The sequence below is a fragment of the Pseudorasbora parva genome, chromosome 10 (assembly GCF_024679245.1).
Source record: "Pseudorasbora parva isolate DD20220531a chromosome 10, ASM2467924v1, whole genome shotgun sequence".
NCBI classification, from domain to species: domain Eukaryota; kingdom Metazoa; phylum Chordata; class Actinopteri; order Cypriniformes; family Gobionidae; genus Pseudorasbora; species Pseudorasbora parva.
The window spans coordinates 8,806,356-8,830,263 of NC_090181.1; the positions used below are offsets into that span (position 1 = coordinate 8,806,356).

The following is a 23,908-nucleotide window of genomic DNA, read 5'->3' on the forward strand; positions in this document are numbered from 1 at the left end:
GACCCCCCCTGTGAAGTGCCAATATTTGCAGATATCATTCGCCAAGGACAAATCAGAGGAGCGTGCGTGATGGACTATAGGATCAAAAAGCTTTTCAAATACATCTCATTTACAATCTATTTGCAAAGCTTTGCAATTAATTTCACTGCCAACGCTTTCCGACAAATGTTTCATGAACTCAACATCTAGAAGAGAAGAAACCTAACTTAGCCCTGACTTTATGGTCACAATAAACAGTGTGTGAAGCTGACGTACCGTTCCTTCACTGCTCTAGAGGTGACCTTCTCCTCTCACTGGCTTCGTCTGTCTTTCTCTGGCATTAGGATGTCTGTTTGTTCACTGCGAATATGTATATGTCAAGCCTGCTATCCTTGTGTTTGCTCTCTCTCTCTTTCTCTCTCTTTCTTTGTCTCACTCTCTCTCTTTTCCTCTTTGCTCCCCCCGCTCTCTCACACACATGCAAACACTCACTCACTTTCTCTCTCTTTATCTCTCCCTCTATCTGCTCCCTCTCCCCTCTCCGCTGCATGTAACCTCAGATGCTGCTTGATGTGCATTCAAACTAAGATGAAGAAACCTTACTGGCAATCTTCTGCATTTTCCCCAAAAACGAAAAACAAAATGTGTTGATCTTTTTTTTATTCCTTCACACTCTAACTGTCCTAAATTCTCTCATCCCTGTGATAGTGTGCTCATATGGACAGTAAATAAGGAGAGAATGGAAATATCTCTGATCTGCTCCTAGTGTTACATGTTATGAGCCATAGCTCCTCCTACAGGTGAGAGTCTGGCCGTCAACAAAAATAACAACACTTTCATGCACTCCGTATGCATCTATAATCAAAGAAAACATTTAAGGAGAACTAATATGAATGTATGGATTCATAGATGAGTGAAAGACGATAAAGATTCAAAGTACTTCTGTTTCCGAATAATTATAAAGCATCAAATTTAAACAAACAAGCCTTGGCTTGCATAAGGTGATATTCTTGTACACAGTCAGTGAAACACAGCCAAGCATTTTTAGCGCTATTTAGAAGCATTTCTTCTTTATTTAAATAAAGATTACAATTAACCAGAAAACCATGAAAAAGTTATTTAGAAAACCATCTGAAGAATCTATAAATGCATCTATATATATTCACTGTAGAGCCCTACTTTGAAAAAATAGTTCTTGAACATTCACTACCTTTCAAAAGTTGACAGCAAGATCTTATTTTATTAAGAATTCAAAAGAAATGTTTGAAATAGTAAGCAGCAAATCATCATATTAGAATGATTTGTGAAGGATCATGTGACACTGAAGACTGGAGTAATGATGCTGAATCAAACTTTATTGTAAAATTATTTCACAATATTAGTCATTTTTAATCAAATTCTGATTCGGTAAGCATAAAAGACTTTCAAAAACATTAAAAAGATACAAAGACCTGATTATTCAGAAATATTAGTCAATCCATGTTTGTTTTGTTTTATTATATTTTCTTCATGATCACAAGTAGACGGTGAACAAATGTTTTCTGGGATTCCCTAAATAATTTGCACATTATGTCCCACCTGATTCATTTTGTCAGTGTAAGGGACATTCAGTTGTGACAGCGAGACCCAAAGCACAGGAGAGAGCACAGTTGCCATGGCGACCTCGCAGGAGCACTTGAACTTTCAGTTAGCTGTCACTCAAACACAGTGTTCTGTCCTCACAAAATGACTTGACTGATGTGTCAGTTTCAGTGTGTGCATGAAACACTGAGTTTGCCAGTCAACTTCTAGCTACATATTTAAAAGAAACCTCCAGTGACACGTAACAAAATGAAATTAATTTCTTAGAATGATATACTTAAGATACCTCAAAATTTTCAGAATGTGAGGCTGGAGCTGCCACAGTAGATTTTTGTTTCAAATTTATAAACCCAAAAAGTTAAGTGATTAATGAATTTAGCTGCTAATGCTTACAAAAAACTTGCAACCAAGAGTGCTGTTGTATTACTACTTTATGATGTGATAATTTAAATGTTTCACAAAATCACAAATATATGCAGAATATATAGCTACTTTTGAATGATCATCACTGGAGAAGGATGTTTTTTGCAAACACTATGATTTAATTACAGCACCTACAGTACCAGCAGAGACTAATGGTGCGTTTAAGGGTGTGTTCACACTTGGCATGTTTGGTTCGATTAAAACGAACCCAAGTGTGATTGCTCTGTTTGTGCAGTTAATTTAAATAAGTGTGAACACTGCCATCTGAACCCTGGTGTGCACTAAACAAGCGAGCCTGAAGAAATTATCGTTTCTAAACAATCTCTGTGTTGTTCAACTGAAATATGTCACAAGATGCGTCCATTAAAAAGAATAGCATACCTGTTTTTTTTTTCTCCTCATAGTAGCGATGTTGCCCATCCTAGTTCAGTACAGACATTCGAACCGCATGTCCTCATAGCAGATCTTTGTTTGTGTGTGACGGAGGGATTCCTGTCGGATTCCTTATAAGCTCTCTACAAGTTCTCAGCTGGTCAAAATACCATCATAGCTACGCACATACAACGAGTGCATTTAGCCCTGCACACATCATTGTTTTGGGGGTTCGTAAGTTCTAGCGCAAAATATACGTAATAAAAGCCAACCAAACAGGCTGTGAACATATTCCCTATAGCTTTAGGGTTCTGTGTTAAAATGCCAATGTGAACGGTAAATGGACCAGAGCTAGAATGTTTCACTCTGTTATATTGCAGCCATTTGCTAAAATCATTTAAGTTCATTTTTTTTCTCATTAATGTACACACAGTACCCTATATTGATAAAAAAACACAGAATTGTTGACATTTTTGCAGATTTATTAAAAAAGAAAACCTGAAATATCACATGGTCCTAAGTATTCAAACCCTTTGCTGTGACACTCATATATTTTAACTCTGGTGCTGTCCATTTCTTCTGATCATCCTTGAGATGGTTCTACACCTTCATTTGAGTCCAGATTTGTTTGATTATACTGACTGGACTTGATTAGGAAAGCCACACACCTGTCTATATACAGCTCACAGTGCATGTCAGAGCAAATGAGAATCATGTGGTCAAAGGAACTGCCTGAAGAGCTCAGAGACAGAACTGTGGCAAGGCACAGATCTGGCCACGGTTACAAAAAACTTCTGCTGCACTTAAGGTTCCTAAAAGAGCACAGTGGCCTCCATAATTCTTAAAGGGTTAGTTTACCCAAAAATGAAATTGATGTCATAAATGACTCACCCTAATGTTCCACACCCGTAAGACCTCCGTTCATCTTCAGAACACAGTTTAAGATATTTTATATTTTAGTCCCAGAGCATATGCAGTCTATGCTCACTTGACTGTCCATGTCCAGAAAGCTAATAAAAACATCATCAAAGTAGTCCATATGTGACATCAGTTGGTTGATTAGAATCTCTTGAACGTCTAATCTCTTGATTGTCTTCTCTTCCGTGTTCCTCAAAAAAAAATTCAAACGGCCAGGAATCAATGACTCGATCAATGATTTGGATCGCCAATGTCACGTGATTTCAGCAGTTTGGATCGCGTGTCAAACTGTCAAACTGCTGAAATCATGTGACAATGGCGATCCGTTTTGGGACGACCAGAACTCTTCCTAGAGCTGGCCGTCCGGGCAAACTGAGCTATTGGGGGAGAAGAGCCTTGGTGAGAGAGGTAAAGAAGAACCCAAAGATCACTGTGGCTGAGCTCCAGAGATGCAGTCGGGAGATGGGAGAAAGTTGTAGAAAGTCAACCATCACTGCAGCCCTCCACCAGTCGGGGCTTTATGGCAGAGTGGCCCGAAGGAAGCCTCTCCTCAGTGCAAGACACTAAAAAAACACCTGAAGGACTCCAAGATGGTGAGAAATTTAGAATTATCCAAGATCCAAGATGGCCGCAGCGTGAGTAAACGCGTCCAGCTCAACTCTAAGCATGCTTATTGCTATTATAGTAGCTTTGTAGGATCTCTCTTATCTGGACTGCCTCTTTGTACGTTGGCTTTAATGCTTCTTTATATAGCCACACAGTCTTTTCCCCCCGCTCTGCTTTTTGGATTGTTTGTTTGTTGAAATGGAGCCACATATCTCACTTCAAACTTTGTGGGAAGCCATTCAACAAAGCAAGACTGATACGCTGACTCACATTGATGTGAAAACGGAGTCCATTCATAGTAGTTTGAGCAGTATTCAGAATTCATTAAGTACTTTAGGAGACCAAGTTAACTTGTTGGAACAGCGAGTTGGGGCTAATGAGGACAACGTTCAAATGTGTGTCGCTCGGATTCAACAACTGGAGAAAGACAACTCCTACCTGATCGACAAAGTTGACGATTTGGATAATCGAAGCCGGCGTTCTAATCTTCGCTTTGTTGGAGTTCGGGAGTTATCAGAGGACAATGATATTACTGGCTTCATGTCCCGGCTGATTCCACAGCTTTTGGGTCAAGGCAATTTTTCCACTCCGCCGATCATTGAATGGGCTCATCGCTCTCCGACAGTTCGTCAAAGCGATAGAGCCAAACCTAGGCCTATTATGATTAAACTCCTAAACTTCCAGGACAAGGTGAAAATTCTTCGCATTGCGAGGGAGAAAAAGAAGCTTGAATATAACGGGTCACAAGTATATATTTTTCCAGACTTTAGTGCTGACTTGATGAGGAGGCGCAAGAGTTTTGATCCTGTTAAGCGTAAGCTTCGTGAACTCAACATGAAATACTTTCTTCGATATCCTTGCACTTTGTGTGTTCTTGTTGATGGCAAACAGCAATGTTTTAGCTGCCATAAAGATGCCGAAGCTGCTTTTATGTCACCACCTCAGATCTCTGATAATGATTGTAGCTACAAGGTGAGGTTGATGCTTATTCTCTGGATAACGAGTTTTTTTTTCTTTTTTTTCTCTCTCTTTTTTTTTCTTCCTTCTTCTTCTCTCGTCAAAAAAGTAGTTTAACAATATTCTTGAGGTTGTTTTGTTTTCTAAAATATTATTTATTTATTTTTCTTCTAAGTTACATTCTTTATTATTTTGATTATGAACGCTGTTTGAGTTGAGTTGATAAGTTTTTGACGTATATTATTTGGTTTACTCACTGGAATGCCCTGGAATGTGGGGTCTGGGGCAGCTGGGTTATTCTTGGAGGGTGTGGTGGTTGTACGTGTTTGTATTTTGTGTTTATGTGTTATGTTTTGTTTTGTAATGTGTGATGTTGGTTTTGTTGTGTTTAATTTATTTTATAATTTCTGTATTTTTGTAATGTACTTAAGCCTATGGATTCAGAATTTTTTTCTTTTATGTTTGATCAGTGTCAGTATTATTGTTAGTGATAGTTTTCATGCTTGACGGGATTAAGGGACTAAAAATTATTCATTTGAATATTAGAAGTCTGTTGCACAAAATTGATTTATTTCGTGCGTGGGTTGATTTAAACAAACCAGATATAATTACTCTTTCTGAAACATGGCTTAATAGCAGTGTTTCAGATAACGAAATAAACTTAACCAATTATGTTATTTATAGATATGATAGGTGCTCCAGGGGTGGAGGTGTGGCTATATATGTTTCTATTGGTCTTGTATCGGAGTTGATTATACCTACAGTTGATCCGTCATATTTCGAATGTATTTTTATCAAGGTGATTTTTCACTCAAATAAATGTATAATTATTGGAAGCATATACAGACCACCCTCTTCACCGGCGGAGTCCTTTAGTTGCCTGATATCTACTATTAATTCTGTCATTGGTGGAAATGAAATAATTTTATTGGGCGACTTTAATAAGAATTGGTTAGAGAAGTCATCCGATAAAGAAAAAAATATATTTAATAGTTTAAATCTTACACAATTAATTGATGAGCCGACTAGAGTTACTTCTCACACACAATCTCTTCTTGATTGGATACTTGTCTCACACCCAAATAGATTTTTAAGGGCAGGTGTTATGTCTGATTGCTTTAGTGATCACTCCATCATATTTTGTGTGTGGAAAATTAGAGTACCTAAATTACCACCAAAATTAATTAAAATTAGACAATATAAAAATTTTAATTTCGATTTATTTATTAACGATTTGGTTTCTATTAATTGGGATAGATTTGCTTTAATTCCTTATGTACAGAATGCGTGGGATTTTTTTTATACTGCGTTCATTAATGTTGTAGATAAACATGCTCCCTGGAAGACTGTTAAGGTTAAGGGCAATCATCTTCCGTGGATTAGCTCCGAACTTATTAGTCTTTTTAGGCTAAGGGACAACGCATGGAAAACATTTCGTCAATCAAGAAGTAATACAGATTGGGAAGTTTATAGGCATTTGAGAAATCTGAGTAAGACTAAAACCCGAAATGCAAAATCTAATTATTATAAAGAATGTCTTTCTTATCATTTTAAAAATCCTAAACAATTTTGGAATAAAATTAAAAGTATTATTAGTACATCAAATAAACATACTATTAATCAAATTAGAGTTGATAACACAATACTACATGATTCTTTATCTATTGCTCATGCATTTAATCAGCATTTTTCTTCTGTCTGGTCTACTTTAGGATCTTCTTCTTATTTGAATTATGGTACCTTTAATGAGACTGCATCGTGTAATGATTTATTTTCATTTAAAAAGATATTACCAGTTGATGTTCAGAATGCCATTAATGAATTAAAGGTGACTAGTGGTGTTGGGCTAGATGGGATTGATAATTGGTTTCTTAAATTATCCTCTCATATTCTTATGTATCCAATAGCTGATTTATTTAATCTTTCTTTGTCTACATGTGAGCTGCCAACTATCTGGAAATGTGCACGCATTACTCCACTTCATAAGGGAGGTGATGTACTTGATCCTAATAACTATAGACCTATATCTATTATATGTTCTTTATCTAAAGTTTTTGAAAAAATAATTTATAAACAACTTTCTAATTATTTGTGTATTAAAAATATTTTATCACCATTTCAATCCGGTTTTAGGTCTAATTATTCTACGACTACTGCTCTACTTAAGTTTACTAATGATGTGTTTTCAGCTTCAGATAATGGCAAACTCACAGGTGCTGTTTTTCTTGATTTAACTAAAGCTTTTGATTTAGTTGATCGTTATTTGCTTTTAGATAAACTTCATGCTATTGGTCTTTCTGAAAATACGGTTTTGTGGTTTAATTCATACCTGCATAATAGAAAACAATGTGTTGTATTAAATGGGAACAAATCTGATTTTGTGATTCAACAATGTGGTGTGCCCCAAGGTTCAATACTGGGACCACTTCTGTTTTCTATTTATGTAAATAGCCTACCATTAATTCTTAAACATTGCCAAGTTCAGCTTTATGCTGATGACACCGTCATATATGCATCTAATTCTGATCCTTTACAAATTCATCTATCTCTTCAGTCTGATTTTAATGCTGTACAAGATTGGCTTTTAGCAAATAAATTAGTGCTTAATAAAAGCAAGTCATATACTATGATTTTTGGTTCTAGACAGAAACTGAAATCTAAAGCTTGTTCTTGTGCTGTATTATGTAAAGACAGTACTATTTTACAGAAAGTTGATGCTATTAAATATCTAGGTGTATGGCTTGATTCTGAACTTTCTTTTAAATCACACATTAATCATGTTTTACGTAAAGTCAACATGGGAATTAATACTTTGTATCGTTCTCGGAGTTGTTTTTCGTATAGTGTTCGTAAGAAACTTGTTTCACAATTAATACTTCCGTTTTTTGATTATTGTGATGTGGTTTATCAAACAGCAGCAAAATCAGATCTTGAGTCTCTTAATACAGCATATAATAGAATCTGTAGATTTGTTTTGGGGTGTACTTATTTCACCCATCACTGTACAATGTATGACGCACTTCAATGGTCATCTCTGTATGTGAGAAGACGCATTCATTGGCTTAATTTCATATTTAAATGTATTTATTTTAACTATCCCAGTTATCTTCAACAATATTTTGTACCTTTTTCTTCAAATTATCATGTTAGGCACTCTGGCCAGACTTATTTTGTTGCTTTTCGTGCACACAAAACTATTGGCAAAAGATCATTTATGTGTAAAGCTCCAAAAGACTGGAATAATTTACCTGCTGATATTAGGTCTATTACATCTTTTAGGATGTTTAAACAATCTTTATTATCCTTTTTTAAGGTTGCTTGTACATGTTATCATTGATACTGTCACTGTTATTCACTGGTTTTGCTAATATTTTCTATATTTGTATTTTATTTATAATGGTATTTTTTTTTTGTACTTTTTTTTTTTTTGTGGTGTAAAATGTATTTATTTATTTATATCATTTTTATTATTATTACATGTATAATTGTTTTTGTTGTTATTGTGCGCTTTGTTTTGTTTTGTTGTTAATTGTATCTGTAATTGTTTTGTAACTATATTTTGATTGTACATTAGGACCCCCTCGAAAACGAGATGGTACATCTCAAGGGGTTAATCCTATTAATAAATTTCAATATTCAATATAAATACAATTCTCTGGTCTCAGTAGACCAAGATAGAACTTTTTGGTCTTAATTTTTAGGCAGTATGTGTGGAGAAAAATATCACCGGTCCAATACATGGTGCATGGTGGTGGCAGCATCATGCTGTGGGGGTGTTTTTTAGCTGCAGGGACAGGACGACTGGTTGCAAGTGAGGGAAAGATGAATGCGGCCAAGTACAGGGATATCCTGAAAAAAAACCTTCTCCAGAGTGCTCAAGACCTCAGACCGGGCCGAAGCTTCACCTTCAACAAGACAATGACCCAAAGCACACAACTAAAATAACGGAGTGGCTTCACAACAACTCTGTGACTGTTCTTGAATGGCCCAGCCAGAGCCCTGACTTAAACCCAATTGAGCATCTCTGGAGAGACCCCAAAATGGCTGTCCACCAACGTTTACCATCCAACCTGACAGAACTGGAGAGGATCTGCAAGGAGGAATGGCAGAGGATCCCCAAATCCAGTTTTGAAAAACTTTTTGCATCTTTCCCATAAAGACTCATGGCTGCATTAGATCAAAAGGGTGCTTCTACTAAATACTGAGCAAATGGTCTGAATACTTAGGACCATTTGATATTTCAGTTTTTCTTTTTTAATAAATCTGCAAAAATTTCATAAATTCTGTGTTTTTCTGTCAACATAGGGTGCTGTGTGTACATTAATGAGGAAAACAAATAACTTAAATGATTTTAGCAAATGGCTGCAATATAACAGAGTGAAAAAATTAAGGGGGTCTGAATACTTCTGTACCCACTGTACAATAGATTACAATAGGTGTGTTCGACTTGAAGCAGTGCAACGCAGACTGATCATTTTATAACATTAGAGGTTATGTTCAGACTGCAGGCAAATCAGATTCCCACATCAGATCTTTTCAGGCAGAATGTCCACACTATTAATTAATTGCAAGTGATCAAATGAGGTTTGTGTGTCCAGACATAACCAACCTATCTGCATGGGTTGCTTTGGTAGGCTTATACACGTATGTGACCAGGCTGCATCATTTCGCTCTCCAAATAAACTCCCTATCAAGATGCGGTGTAGAACTCCTCCATTGGACAGGAAAATCTTTGGACATATCATTTGAACACCATTTCTGTCACCACAGAAATGTGGTTTTCTGTTATCGCTGTGGCGCTTTAAGAGTGACACAAAGTTTCAAAATCAAATCCAGCCAGAGTGTTCAGATTGAGACACAGCTTTAAAAATGGAACTGGAATTGCATTTAAAACCACCTCTGTATGTGGTTTGAATCAGATTTGAGAAAATCCAATTTCAGCAATTTATTTGCTGCATGCAAAAAAATCAGATTTTTGCTGGTGGTCTGAACATGGCCAGAGACCCACCATGATTTGAAATTATATACAGTGCCGTCTGCTCTCCAATCATTCTTGTGGAACATTTTTTTAGAATTGATATACATTTTGGTGTTTCAAAATGTATATTAATGTATCAAATGTATCAATTCATTTTTTTAGAATTGATATACGTTTTGTTTCCATCCAGTGTTTATTTTTTATGCAATATCTCAAAATATAAATAGGAAACACAGCTAGTGTCACATCAACACCAACTCAGGGCTAAAAGAAAACCCAGAGTTTAACACTTAAAGCTTTGCTGCTCTTGCACGTGCGATTTTTTTACATACGATAAATATGATCTTTTCGACATGACCCGATTCCCTTATTTTTCCAGTAGTGAAGTAAATACTTATAGTGCATGCATGCATACTATACATATACAAGTTGGAATGCAGCCCTACCGTACTTCCACTTAGGGCCCTGTCATACACTGTAAAAAAATATGTTCAATAAGTTATGACAACGTGTTTTTACATTGTTTTAAAGGGGCGGTTGCATGCGATTTCACTTTTTTAACTTTAGTTAGTGTGTAATGTTGCTGCTCGCGCATAAACAGTATCTGCAAAGTTACAGCGCTAAAAAATCAATGCAACGGGAGATATTGTCTTTTAAAGTTATGGCAGTTTATCGCCTACAAAAATGGCCGGTTTGGATCACAACGAGTTTCTTCCCGGGTTGGTGACATCATAAAGTCAGCGCAGATGTGACTTTTGCCCGTAATGGTAAGGGGCGTGGTGTTATGGACAACCTGTGCTTGGCACTTCAGCCAATAAAAATACAGGAAACTACATTTGGCCATCTAACCAATCTAAGACCATTGCGTTTTTCAGAGGGATGGGCTTCATAGAAGCAGGAAGCAAACGAGTCGTTCAAAGGACAGTGAGACAGCAGTGTAGAATAAAGGTAAAATATAAGAAAAATACAGCGTTAAAAAAAAAAAAAAGACATATTATACTGCGCCCCATAAACACAACCAAGCCTAGAAAAAAACGGAACCTCCCCTTAGTCATTAATAAAAATAAGTTAAGAAATGTTATAAAAAAAAGTTTGTTATACAAGATGTAGCTCATTTTTTAAAGTCAGTTAACATTATCTAAGTTGAAATAACTTAAACATCGAAGTCGTTTGTACTTAAAAAATTCTGGCTGTGACTTTTTTTGTTTGTTGCTAGTTTCAGCCTGACTCTGTTATCATTTTCACGTCCAGCGCCAGGCACGTAATAAAAGGATTCTTCTCTGGAGAAGCGTTCAGTCTTTCCTCTCACAAATTCCGCCATTTAAATAGCGAATCTGCCATGGTGCAAGCGCAACTGGCTTTTAAATGGAATAGGAGATGAGACTGATTGGTTTATTGCATGTTATGGTTGGTACAGTCTCACTAAGAGACTAGGTACAACCGTTTTGGATCATGTGCTGGGCGCACAGACTATTCTTTCTTTTGTTAAACTATCAAAAGTGGATTCGGACACGCCCTAAGTGCACTTGCACCATCCGCTTCAGACCATTTAAATAGGGCCCTTAAATTTCATTTAACCAAGACACAAAAATCACTTCCAAAAAAAAAAGTATGGTTATCATCATGTGAAACTAGGAGGTCATTGTTTAGATTTCAGTCCTATATGAGCACAAGGAGTTTTCAGAGTTGTCACATCTTCAACCACAACCTTATTTGGAAATTAACAAGACTATCATATTTTCTCCAAAAGTCAGCTTTTACCCATAAAATGAACTGCATGCTACACGGCTTGTTTCAAGCCATTACGTTCCATCTTAAGATTATCATGTTAAAGCAAAAGCAGAAAATATGCCTTAAAATCTTTAAAATAACTAAGAACTTTCCATCCTCATTCCTAAAAAAAAAAAAAAAAAAAAATCCACCTAGAACTGAAGAGATGTTCCCTATAAAGGGCAGTTGGAGTAAAAAGCTCTTGATGTGGCCAAATGCACTAGCACAAACTCTTTTTCCAATAGCGGATAAATACGCTGGACTGTTTACTCAACCAGTGCAGCCTCTCAAAATAGCCTGAGTTCAGGAATGAGAATTTCAGATGGGCCTTGTGCTAAAGAAGAGTTGTCATTGAATGTTATTTGTGTATTTATTAAAATGGAATTTCATGAATAAAGCCATCCTCTGTGACAGTTATAGTTTATAATTATAGCAAACGTTCAAAGCCACATTTAACAGACTCCAGGTGGAAGATGTGTTTGTGCTAAGACAAGGCTTCACCAATTTAGCGTTTGCAAACCTTGAGGGAGCCCAACACCAGACCCAAGAACTGTTTCTGTGGTTTATAAGATGATTTAATGTGCAGTAAATAAAACCCAAGCAAATATACTGCTTTTAATATGGTTGCCAAGGGTTTTTTGGGGTCATTTCTTTCTTTGTTGGGACGGTAGCCCCCTAAAATACTTAGAATAATAAAATAAAACTTTTGATTTCTGTTTTATTAAAAATGTTATGACACCCATATGGAATTTCTTGAATATTCATAATGCCCTTTGTATTGCAAAAACATAAAAAATAAGAGGGCTCAGCTGTTTAAAGACCCACACTGCTTCACTAGCACAATATGTATAAAAACAAACTACAATCAAGCAACAACAAAAATCAACAACATGCACAACACAATATTTCAAAACTGAAATAATCTGCCAGCGATGCGTTGTCTGACCACAGTCTCCTCTGCACATATGGAATATTGAAGGAATACACTGGCCCACCAAACACATCCTCTGTCAGCACAACTCTTCCTCTTTAGTTTCCACGTTCCCTTCTTTTTCCTCCTCATTTGTGACACTGTCTTCCCCACTTTCTGCACTGCAAATAAAACGATAGTAGAACACCGTGAATCCATATGACCGCTACATCATAATATTTGCATAGTTACTTTTTCACTATGCCAATGACAATAAAGCTTATTCCTGGATGACATCAAATCATAAAAAAAAACAGATCTATGATAAAAAGATCTTTTCATATGTCAAAACCACATCTACTGTATTTCCATTGAGCAAGAAGATTTTATTTTTTAATGGTATGGGTCACAAGAGAGGAAGTAATGTCAAACCTTTCATCAAAACTAGGATAAATGCTTTAACACACTGTTAAATCTTTGCACTGAAAAGATTTGTTCTGCTCTGTGATAATCATAACACATATTAACTACAAATAAAATGACCACGTTTATTTTAAACCCCCACCATTAATGCGTCTCCATACCTCTTCTGGGTTTCGCTTTCAGTGCTGTAATGATCCTCATCCACAGACTCATTGTCCACATTTTTGGCCTTACTTGTTTCTCCCTTTGATCTCACAAAATTTTCATCCAAACCTGCTTGTTCCAAAGTATTCCTATATCTACGTTCAACATTATTCTTGGCATTTTCCTAAAAAAAAAAGCATTAGGTATATGCATATGGTAAAATCACTGTTGAATTATTTAGAAGATAATAGATTTTGAGGTTTTTCAAGTGGTGTACCTGCGACACCTGCTCAAAGAGGTACGGGCGAGCTGTCACTCGTGATTTGATTTCCTTCAGCTCTTTTTGATAATCTTTCATCCTTTCCAGATCAGCTTGCCTACATTCACAAGGACACATAATCAGTTGTTACATTCCTGATGGCTTCTTCATTCATCACAGTCCTCCGACATGTTTTTCAAAGTGTTTACCGATGCTTTTTGAGTTTCTCCTGGTAGACCTCTTTAAGACTCTTATGGGGGTCCATTGCTTTGGCTCTCATTGCCACTGCCCTGCTCATGGCTTGAGATTTGATTCTGTGCTGCTTCATCCACTCTGCGTTCTCCTGCTCCTTGAGATCCTTCAGCTCCAGAGATCTCCTGTATGACAAGTGAATTAAGCATCGCTTTTTTATGATAATAAAAAGGCAAATTTTATTAAAGTGCCCTATTATACTAGCCAGACCCACATCAAGATGTTTGGTCTGGGAACTCACCATTGACAGGGCTCAATCCGAGAGGCGGGATAAACGGTTTTCTTTCAAACTCCCTCTGCACGCAAACGTATAGCGGTACAACCAGCCAGAGCAATGTGAAGCAGAGCTAGTTGATAGATTAAACTTTCGCCGTAACCGGTTGGCAAAACACTGAACACATCTTCCCTTCTTAAGAATAATTTCAGTGATGTTCTTTTCTCAATGAAAAGCTCAACTCAAAGTGTTCCAGGGTCGTGGCCAATGCCGATTCGAAAGACCGCTGTTTGCCAGCTTCTTTGTTTACAAGTAGCACGCAACTCTGCCGTAATTATGTTAAACCCACCCACCGACTCTATACATGATGGGATTGGCCTGAACAGACTTTGTCTATGGAGAGTTGCTAGACGACAAATTTGATTTGCTGTCACTAGGGTGTGTCTAGATTTCTAGGCTATTATTATACTATTTTAAAGGAAGTGTAAGTAAGATTGTGACCAAAACTGGTACTCCAGGTGTATCCCCTCTCCCCCTCCTCCCTGACTCGAGGTTGCCAGATAAGCTGGAGGATCCAGCAGGAACGTTTGTAGATCTGCAGCTGTGGTAACTAGAGTAGAGCTGGCAACTCGGATGCTGAAACACAATTGACTTTGTGATTGGTCGATAGATGGAGGGTGGAGCTTCAGGCCAAAACATCAACATAAGTTGAGGGCTGCAACAACAACTTTTAAATGACAATATCTTGGCTGGACTACTGTTGTCAGTGATATAAGTATTTGAAATTAACATGATTTCTAAATGTCTAGTGACATATCAAGGCCATTTTATGATTAATTGAAATACATTTCTTACATACAGTTCCTTTAAAGTTTACTGATTTAGTTTTGGAGGTCTCCTACAATAGGTTAACATGCATCCAAAGTCAAAAAACAAAAATGTTCTCATAATATACTGCAGGATCACCGGTTTTCTCCCAGGGTCTGAAATTATTCAATCAAGGATTCAGTCTCTTTAGACCCCTCCTTTCCACGATCCTGCTCTGATTGGTCAGTTGGCTCAGTCTGTTGTGATTGTTTTACTGTTTACAGTGGATGTCAGAAATGAAACACCCATTACCATATATGAATTTAAGCTCTGGAGGCTTCCTCAGCACTTGTTGAAGACAAGACGTCAGTTTTACTGTATCAATTCAACCCAGAGTCGACATCCTTTAGAAGTGCATGCATAGTGGATTTGCTTTTGGATTGGTGCTTTTTTTCTCGACATTACAACAACATGAACCAAAGGGCGGGCCAAAGTAGACGTTGTTCGCGGGCAGTCAATGAAAAACAGGCTGGCATTATGCAAATGTTTTACAAATTTATATAGGCTCATGCAGAAAGTAAGACTGGAATTACTGACAACCCATTTCAGGCAGGTCAGAATCTAGCCAATCCTATTACTACGTTCACAGATACTGATGCCCGCGTTCACCCCCATCCTCCCCCCCACTACCAGGTCGGTCCCTGTCCATAGGCTCCGCTCCTGCCTTCATCTTCAGGCAGGAACTGCAAGCATCCGCTACCCTCTGGATTTTGACTATGGAAGGGGCCTATGTCAAAGAACTTTATAATTTAATCTATTTGATACTCATTGTATACAAATTGTAAATAAATCTAATTCAAGTGTTTTTCTCTCTGAAAAACGAAGGAAATAATTATAAAGGAAAATTATTAATTCAGATTTTATCATTTTTATCAAAGTCATTTAGCCTGGTTAGAACCAGACCATTCTCAGTAGTAACCGAGTTATGGTCTGGCAAAGCTTCATAGACAAGTCATTTCGAAAGGGGCGTCACCAACAGGCGTTGCTCAAATGTCTCAATTGGATAGACCTAAAACCAATCAGAGTGATGAAGGAGATGACGATTGCAGAGCAACAGAGAAACATCTGAGGCTGACAGCAATTCTCAGATTTCGAAGATGATGTTGCAATGGCTTCTGACGACTTTTGCCGTTGTTGTAAAAGAAATATGATAATAGCTGGTGTCCGTCATCTCATCAACATTTTTGCAAAGTTTGGAAAACCTAATAGCATCTCAGACCAACTGAAACATCTCGGATTGACGGTCGAACAGAAAACATCAAGCTCTGATGGCAATTGTAAGGCTTTTGTATTGCGATTAGAGCGCGATTTGCAATATTTTGAAAATAAAATAATATTGATGAGTCTTTGGAAAATTGTCTCACAAACTTTATTCAAATTCAGTCATTTCAGATGTGTTAGAACATTTTCAGACTTGAGCATAGTTACGCTAGTTAATTACTTACAATTTTTGTACATGATTACCAGATCTAGTGAGGAGATAAGCACAGAATACAGAGCTGCTGTGTGTGTGTTAGCACATGATCACACTCCCCATCCATCAAAGTAGCCGGTGTAATCCACATCTGGTAGCCGAATGTTGTTCTTTGCTCGGGTTTTAACGAAAAGGAAAAGTTTAAATCGCTTAAAACAGATGTGATAGCTGATTTTAAACGAGTGATGTTACACGGCGGCATCCATCTTTGTAATGTGCAAAATCTGCCATCATCGTGTAAAGCCCGCCCAAATGTTTCTGATTGGTGCCGTGATTTCGACGGATTAGAAATGGGCTTGAATGGGCTCTTTGTCAGACTGCTTGCAGAGCATATCTAAATTTGCCAAAAGTTGTCTGGGTTTTCCCAGCCTAAGAGTCATTCGTAAAATTGGGAACATTTAAGAAGCAACAGGCTCACCTTACAGCCATGGATCTTTTCCTGGCAGCATCTGTTATGTAAGTTGGAAGAGTATCCATAGACAGTGATGTCAGGCCACCAAGTGAACTGCTTCTCTTTAGACTTATCTCGTCTATAGATTCCTAGGTTTGAAAAATTGCAAAAACAATTATGTTAAAAATAATCTTCAAAAGTCCATCAAGCCACTACAATCAATTCTACTCATGAAAATTGCAACCTGTGGCTTTTCTGGACTCCTGTGGCGTGGCTGTAGTGCAGATGTGCGCAGCTGGAAGGGTTTACACTCAGTGACATCTCTCCTCGCTGCTGTCTCCATTGCCTTCTGTTGAAAGGCCTGGTAGAGCTTGTCAAAGTTAGGCACGGCGGAGTTAGTTTTTGGTCTGAAGGACAGCTTCTGGTCCAAGTAACCCAGCATCTTGTTTTTGCTCTTCTGAGCACTGCGGGTCTGGCTATCCGCATTGGCTTCCTTCCTTTGAATGGGTGCTGTGGAAGCTTTCATAGTCTCCTGTGCTCTCAGATGAATGCGAACCTTCCTTTGCTGCTCCTGTTCTGAACAACCATCACATAGAGAAAATTGAGGGTTAGTGCATTATGGCTTATTTTATTTAAATACAAATGAAATGTACATTCTCAAATTAAAAAGGAAAATTAAATTTGATTAATATAGATTTTTTAATTTTTGATTTCCTTTAATTTGTTAATTTTCATTTAAATATGTTTCAAATTTTGTTTTATGCACATATTCTGGTTTGGAATAATAAAGATGTTGTAATGTTTTTTAAAAGAAGTCTCTTATGTTCACAAAGACTGCATTTATTTAGTCAAACATTAAGTAAAACAGTATAATATAAAATAACTGAATATATTTTAAAACGTCATTTATTTCTGTGATGGCAAAGCTTTCTTCATTGTCACATGACCCTTCATAAATCAATTAAAAAATTCTATATTATTTTGATTAAATGTTCATAGAAATGGTACCTTTCAACTGTTTAGGACCGATGGGGTTTGAGACTGCTTTGGGTATAGGTTTCCTCACACAAACTGGTCCTGTTTTTTCACTTTTATTGGCAGAGCCCATCTCCTCCTTCAGCCTCTCTTGCTTCTCATCCTCCCTCTTGTGAAACCCGAAGGGCTTCTGCATGGTCAAGAGGAAATCTCTCCTCTGCTCAAGACCTTTCTTCCTCAAGCGCTCTTGTTCATGGATGAGGTTATCATAAAGAGGCTTAGAGATGTGCTCAGGGATGGGAGCAACGCGAAACTGTTTCTGACACTCAGCACGGTCCGCCTCCTCTTTGGCTTTCTGTGAATTTTGGGGGAGAGGCTTCTTCTGTCTCTCTGTCAGCGTTCCCTGAAAAGTTCTTGGTGCCTTGATTCCACTTGAGGTAAAATTCTTCAGAATCACCTTTGAGCTGAAAACAAGAGTGGACGACGTATGTTTCAAGCCAAACATCGTTATCACATTTAAAGGGATTGGTTTACCCAAAAAAGTTAAATTCTATCATCATTTACTCACCCTCATGTTGTTTCAAACCTGTAAGACTTTCGTTCATCTTCTGATGAACACGAATGTAGATATTTTTGATGAAATCTGAATGGAGGGGGGGTCTCCATTGACTTTCTATTGCGGGAAGCGGCCTCCTTGTCATTTCTGAATTATTACAAAAAAACTAACAATGTCTAAAAGCTGATATGGGACAAGGTGCAGAGAAAACAAGCTTAAAAACCCAGGAACAAAAAGCCAGAAGTTTTTATAAGATGTTGAGCCAAAAAAATGAACGTTTAAGGACACAAAAGTGGATACAGTCACTTGAGTCAGAGCGCGACTTGTTATATTACACTGAGAACTGCGCCCACTGAAGGGTAAAGTAATCAGCGACAGGAAATATAATATACAAAACTGACATTTGGATATTTGACAAAATGTGTACTCCACACGTAGGCATACTAAGTGTCAGGATCCCAAAATTGACCCATTCTTCCTGTTGAAGCTTTACGTCTTATTGCCTGTAGGCACTTTTGTCTCCTTAAATGCTAGTTTTTTGGGATCGAAAGCTTATAAAAACGTAGTTATGTGTTTTTTTAGCTTGTTTGCTGCACACCTTGTCACATCAGCTTTTAGACATTGTTCTATTTCTTGTTATAAATAAGAAAAGATGAGGCGACCGCTTCACGCAATGCAAAGTCAATGAAGAGCGTTGGATTGTTGGATTGGACTTTAGCAAGAACCAGTGAGGTTCATTCTCGTGTTACGCTGTTAAACTGAGGGTGAGTAAATGTTGACAGAATTTTTGTGTGAACTAACTCTTTAAGATATGAATTACCTGTGGTGTTTGCGGTTCTCAGAGTTTCGGCCATCATGATCGCTGATGCTCTGCTGCAGTATATTGGCTTTAAGCATCCACTCAGTGCTGCTGGTGAGCAGTGAGTTCTGCAATACTCTCTTCTCCAGCCCAGTCTGGTGCTGAAGCTCTAAATTCTCCAGCTGCTCCTTACGTTTGGCCTTCAGAGCCTCCAAATGCACCTCAAGAGAGAGTTCAGACTTCTTCCTATCCTCATTGGAGGACAGCTGGCATTCCGAAACGTGTGCATTGTCTCCCTCTTTAGATCCGGACAAGGCTAAAGTGGGAGAAATCTGGATGGACAAAATGTATTTATTTTAGTTTAGTATGCAATGATTTGCATGAATGCAAGCATTAAAGAACTGAATTACAAAGGGAAAAAACTATACATTGCTGGGTAGATTACTTACAAACTGTAGTCGGTTACTGATTCCAAATTACATGACACAAATTGTAGTTAGTAATCCATTACATTACACGTTTATGGTAATACTACTTATTTTCACAGACTACTTTTTGATTACTCACCTATTATTCACCTAACTCGTTTATGTCATTGATTTGAATAGGATAAACTTGTATCATATTTATATAAAGGTACAAAGATCAAGAAAATATATTCCCTTCTTTGTTATTAACAACATGAAGTGCATTAAATATTACATTATGTCAGGGTTGCTCAGACTGGAGTTTGATAGGGCTATCAAAGTGTAGTTTAATGAAAAGATATTAATTAAATCATTAAGATTTTAAATAAAAAAATAATAATTTTAAAATACAAACAATCAAAATAAAACAAAAAACATAACTTTAAAAAAAAAACATGTTTTGTGACCATAAACTGACATCAGAGAACCGTGAATTTTTTATTTTAAAATATCAGGGGTAATTCAAGTAAACCTAAATATATTAGGTCAAAGAGGTTCAGCTGATAAAAAAAGTTGGGGAATCCCTGCACTGTCTGCATTTAACTATGAAATTATGTGAATATGTACATTTCAATATGTTAGAAAGACAAAAGCCTTCCAAAGACATGGTTAAATGACTAATAATAATGTGTTCGTCGGAAACTGATTATGCAATGTTGCAATGTTGAGAAAACAGCACTTCTTAAAAGTCAAATGATTTAGGTTCGGATTGGTCCTAACCCTAATCAATAAAAAAAAAACTAACGTTAGTCTGATGAGTATTTTAAAACGTAATATAATCAAACTACAAGTAGCCTAACGTTACTTGTTTTTGGAACCAGATTACATAATCCAGATTACATGTAATCATCGGTGTAAGAAAAAATAACATTTATGCCATCAACATAATTGAATGTCTACTTTTTTTCCTAGCTAGGGGAGCCCTGTTGAATGTCAACAGCATGTTGTTACTATGGCAACCTCAAACGCACATAGTCTATTATTGTTATTCGCCGCGGTCAAAAGCGATACAAATTAATTGTATACACACAATAAAACAAGCAGATTAATCAGTGGTAAATCAATAAATGCACTGGAAAACATCAGACACTTGTTTTTCTCTCTCCAAACGCTGGTATCGTATAACCTCTTCCGACATTATTTATTTTTTTCTCTCACCATTGTCATCTGAGCCATGGTGTGATAAATCCCGCTATGAGGAAATTATTCAAACACTCATCCATTAACTGTAAAGGCTCGAGACGCACTCCATTTCCTTGGAATCGTCAGATATTATGATCTCTACCGATGACAATCTCCACCCACCACCAGTGCCTGAACGCGCGCACCGGATCCTAAGCAACAGTATGCCCTTCAGGAATGTTAGATACAAAATAGCAAATACTTTATGCAGCAACAAAACACGCACAGCCATGGCATGTAAAACATTTAAATAAACCGAACGGCCTTGATTTTCCCTCCACGACGGCAGGTGGCGCGAAAGAGAACGTGCCTGCATCATGCTACTTTCTCAAATGACTGATGAAGAACTGGAGAAGTGAAAGTATTTTAAAAGCCAAAAATGTTACACTTCAGTACTAGTGCTGTGTGAAATACGTCTCATTTGTGGACTGGAGACAAATTAAATGTTTTTGGGAATGTCCATGCTCCACTCTCATTATTTCAGTGGCTTTTAAAACCCGGAAGAACTAAACTCTTACGTATTCTCTCTGTCGACAACAACATGGCTGGATGATAGATAAGAGTCCACCGTTATTGTCAATAACAGGACACATTTAACGGAGGCTGTTAGATATTTCCGTACGGGCTTGTTAGTTGTAACAAGTTGCTTCACGTCTGTTTTTCCGCTAGGATGTTAACTAGACTCGCAGTGTTCGGGATAGGACGACAGTGTTTGGCAGTGAGGGCACTCAATGGAGCGCGTAGAGGCTTCACGTCCTCCGCGCGCGATGAGGAATCCTGCACATCTGAAAACGAGCTCTTTGACATTATAATTTCTGGCGGGGGAATGGTGGGCACCGCTATGGCATGTTCTTTGGGTGAGTGAGAGAGAAATGCACCCGCTTGCCCCTCAGCTCCACTCTGCACTCTCCCACGCTTCCTCATAAGTACAGTGTTGGCAAACTTCCCAGTAATAAAGTCTCTCCCGTTGCTTTCCTTCACCCCGTGTTTTTTCACGCAAAGGAGAGGTGGTTATTTTGTTTGATGAAAGTGTTTTAGCTGGAGGTGAAGGGTGCAATTGCGGTTTCACTGCAATGTGACGTTCTCATGCCCTAGGATGCTAAAGTAAGCAGTGTGCAATCAACGCACAGATTTGAGGAGAATTTGAATGAGTTCATATTCAAATGCATTGGTTAAATCATGCAAAACGCGCGAATCAACCCCACGGTGATTTAGAAATGACAAAAGAAATGAAAAATTTACAAAGCAAATAAATCACCCTGCATTCTATCCGTGTTCTTCTTTCAGGTCTAGATCCAAATTTAACAGGGAAGAAGATTCTTCTGCTGGAGGCTGGTCACAAAAAAGAGATGGACAGGGTCCCTGAGACCTACAGTACAAGAGTCAGCTCCATCAGTCCAGGCTCTGCGACACTTCTTAGTGGTATGCACTTTTATACCCGTTTATGTTTATTTTGTGCCACTTTTGGTTCATATAACATTCATATGGATATGGACAATTAAATCAAAGTTGACTTTGATGTTCATCACAAATAGGGAAAAACTTTTTGATTTTTGCGGCGTCCATTTAGCGCGGCTTTGAAGGGATATTTCATTCAAATATGATACTTCTGTAATTTATTCATCCTCGTGTCTTTCAAAAATTAACAAAGCATCTCAAAGATACATCACAGAAGTAGTCCAAACATCTGCCACACTATATTCAGAGCAGTGTTGGGTAAGTTACTGTAAAAAGTAATTAATTACTAATTACATCTTCAACAGTGTAATTAGATAACTGTAACAATTACTCTAAAAAGTATGGCTATAATCATTATTGTTTTACCTAATTTTTCTGTAGTCAATAGCCTAAAGTATTTAACACAATTACATCAGATGTAACTCATTAAATTACAGAAAAATTATTTTACAGTAATTAATTACTTAGTAATGCATTACACCCAACACTGAATCAGTCTACTGAAACCATATATTTGTATGATGAACAGTTTTGTTATGATTAACAAAAACTATTTGAATAGATAATTTAAATAATGCTGAAATAAAATAGAATATGAATAATAAATGACACAATGAAAATTAGGTACGCAACTGAAATGTATGTTTATGTATTGTAGTACTAAAAAAAAGTTCTTAAACTAATGTTAGCCATATATTAAAATTATTTATATATATATATATATATATATATATATATATATATACATACATACATACATACATACATATATATATATATAAAATGAAAATATACTTTTATATTATAATTCTTTGAAAAGCTCAAAGTATGAATCAGCCAAGCAGTGCTAAAAAAAGAAAAATACTAAAATAACACTTTTGAGGACTAAAATTTAGAATGTTATTGGGTATTTATTCCCTGGGGTAAATGATGTAAGATTTGTAATAATAATTATATTTTAATTTATATAATAATTTTTCTGTATATAAGATTTTGTTCAGTTTTGTAAGTTGTTCACTTTTGCCTTTAGTGATTTTACACTTTCATACATTTTTAGAGTTTACTTTAAACATTGACTGCAGATCAAATCTTAAACCAGTTCCAACCAGTAAATATTAAACCAGTATCCTTTAATATATTTCTTAATATAATTCAAAGTAAACAAGTACAGAATGGTACTTGAAATGGTACAGAATGAAAACTATAGATTTGAGAGGCACAGTAGTAGATGTGATGCTGAGGACATTGGACCGCCCTCGGTTGCCTGGCTACACAGTGTGTTATGTTGGATGAAACATATGCTTTTGATTGTGTCCACAGAATGCATGTTTGCATTATGGCTGATGTTGGGCATTATTTAGAACCAGTACTTTAGGTAATGTGGGTGCACAATCCAATCAAAAGGACTGTGGCGAGGATAAGTACATCTGTTCCATTCATAGCTCTGAATCTGCACTCCTGTCATTAAACCTATTTACAGTATAATGTTTGTATATGAAAGATTCACCAGGAAATAGGTCAGTAGGTATCTCTCTCTCTCTCTCTCTCTCTCTCTCTCTCTCTCTCTCTCTCTCTCTCTCTCTCTCTCTCTCTCTCTCTCTCTCTCTCTCTCTCTCTCTCTCTCTCTCTCTCTCTCTCTCTCTCTCTCTCTCTCTCTCTCTCTCTCTCTCTCGGTGTACTTTTTTCCATTACTATATTCATCTCTCCATACTTTGTTCTGTTTGGATATGATAAAAGAGAAATTGCATGAGTAGGAACAAATGTGATGCCTTTGTAATTGTATCCTATTGTGTTACAGGTCTTGGTGCTTGGGACCATATTGTAAATATGAGATGCAAGCCATATAATAAAATGCAGGTCAGTAAAACCAGTATGATGTAGTGCAGTGATTATTAGGGAGTACCATTATGCAATCATATAATAAACGATCATCATATTCACGCACAGGGTTGG

The 23,908-nt window shown here is 37.0% G+C and overlaps 2 protein-coding genes across 4 annotated transcripts in view; one reads left to right on the top strand and one right to left on the bottom strand.

Moving 5' to 3' along the window:
* coq6 (coenzyme Q6 monooxygenase) overlaps positions 1 to 23,908 on the top strand; it is a 48,134-nt gene that overhangs the window by 13,066 nt on the left and 11,160 nt on the right. For 2 of the 3 annotated variants that reach the window (XM_067455055.1, XM_067455054.1), the window contains exons 2-3: positions 21,785 to 21,919; positions 23,754 to 23,812. In XM_067455055.1, the coding sequence (XP_067311156.1) occupies positions 21,785 to 21,919; positions 23,754 to 23,812 (194 nt within the window). Of the gene's footprint in view, positions 1 to 20,840; positions 21,355 to 21,784; positions 21,920 to 23,753; positions 23,813 to 23,908 lie in introns of those variants that run through there. The other variant, XM_067455053.1, reaches the window with a different exon arrangement.
* On the bottom strand, positions 12,286 to 20,695 carry fam161b (FAM161 centrosomal protein B). The gene is made up of 9 exons (XM_067455052.1): positions 20,474 to 20,695; positions 18,870 to 19,180; positions 17,527 to 17,957; positions 16,763 to 17,094; positions 16,546 to 16,667; positions 13,530 to 13,697; positions 13,339 to 13,438; positions 13,079 to 13,245; positions 12,286 to 12,676 (listed from the first exon to the last, which is right to left on the bottom strand). Exons 1-9 carry the CDS (start codon positions 20,489 to 20,491, stop codon positions 12,595 to 12,597), a joined length of 1,731 nt encoding a protein of 576 aa, XP_067311153.1. The 5' UTR covers positions 20,492 to 20,695; the 3' UTR covers positions 12,286 to 12,594.

Bases quoted from the DNA above. Each gene is read 5' to 3' on its own strand.
- fam161b (XM_067455052.1), bottom strand. The intron at 17,958-18,869 runs GTAATTCATATC...TCTTGTTTTCAG, and splicing joins GAGAACCGCAAACACCACAG to CTCAAAGGTGATTCTGAAGA. The intron at 16,668-16,762 runs GTTGCAATTTTC...TTTCAAACCTAG, and splicing joins GGAGTCCAGAAAAGCCACAG to GAATCTATAGACGAGATAAG.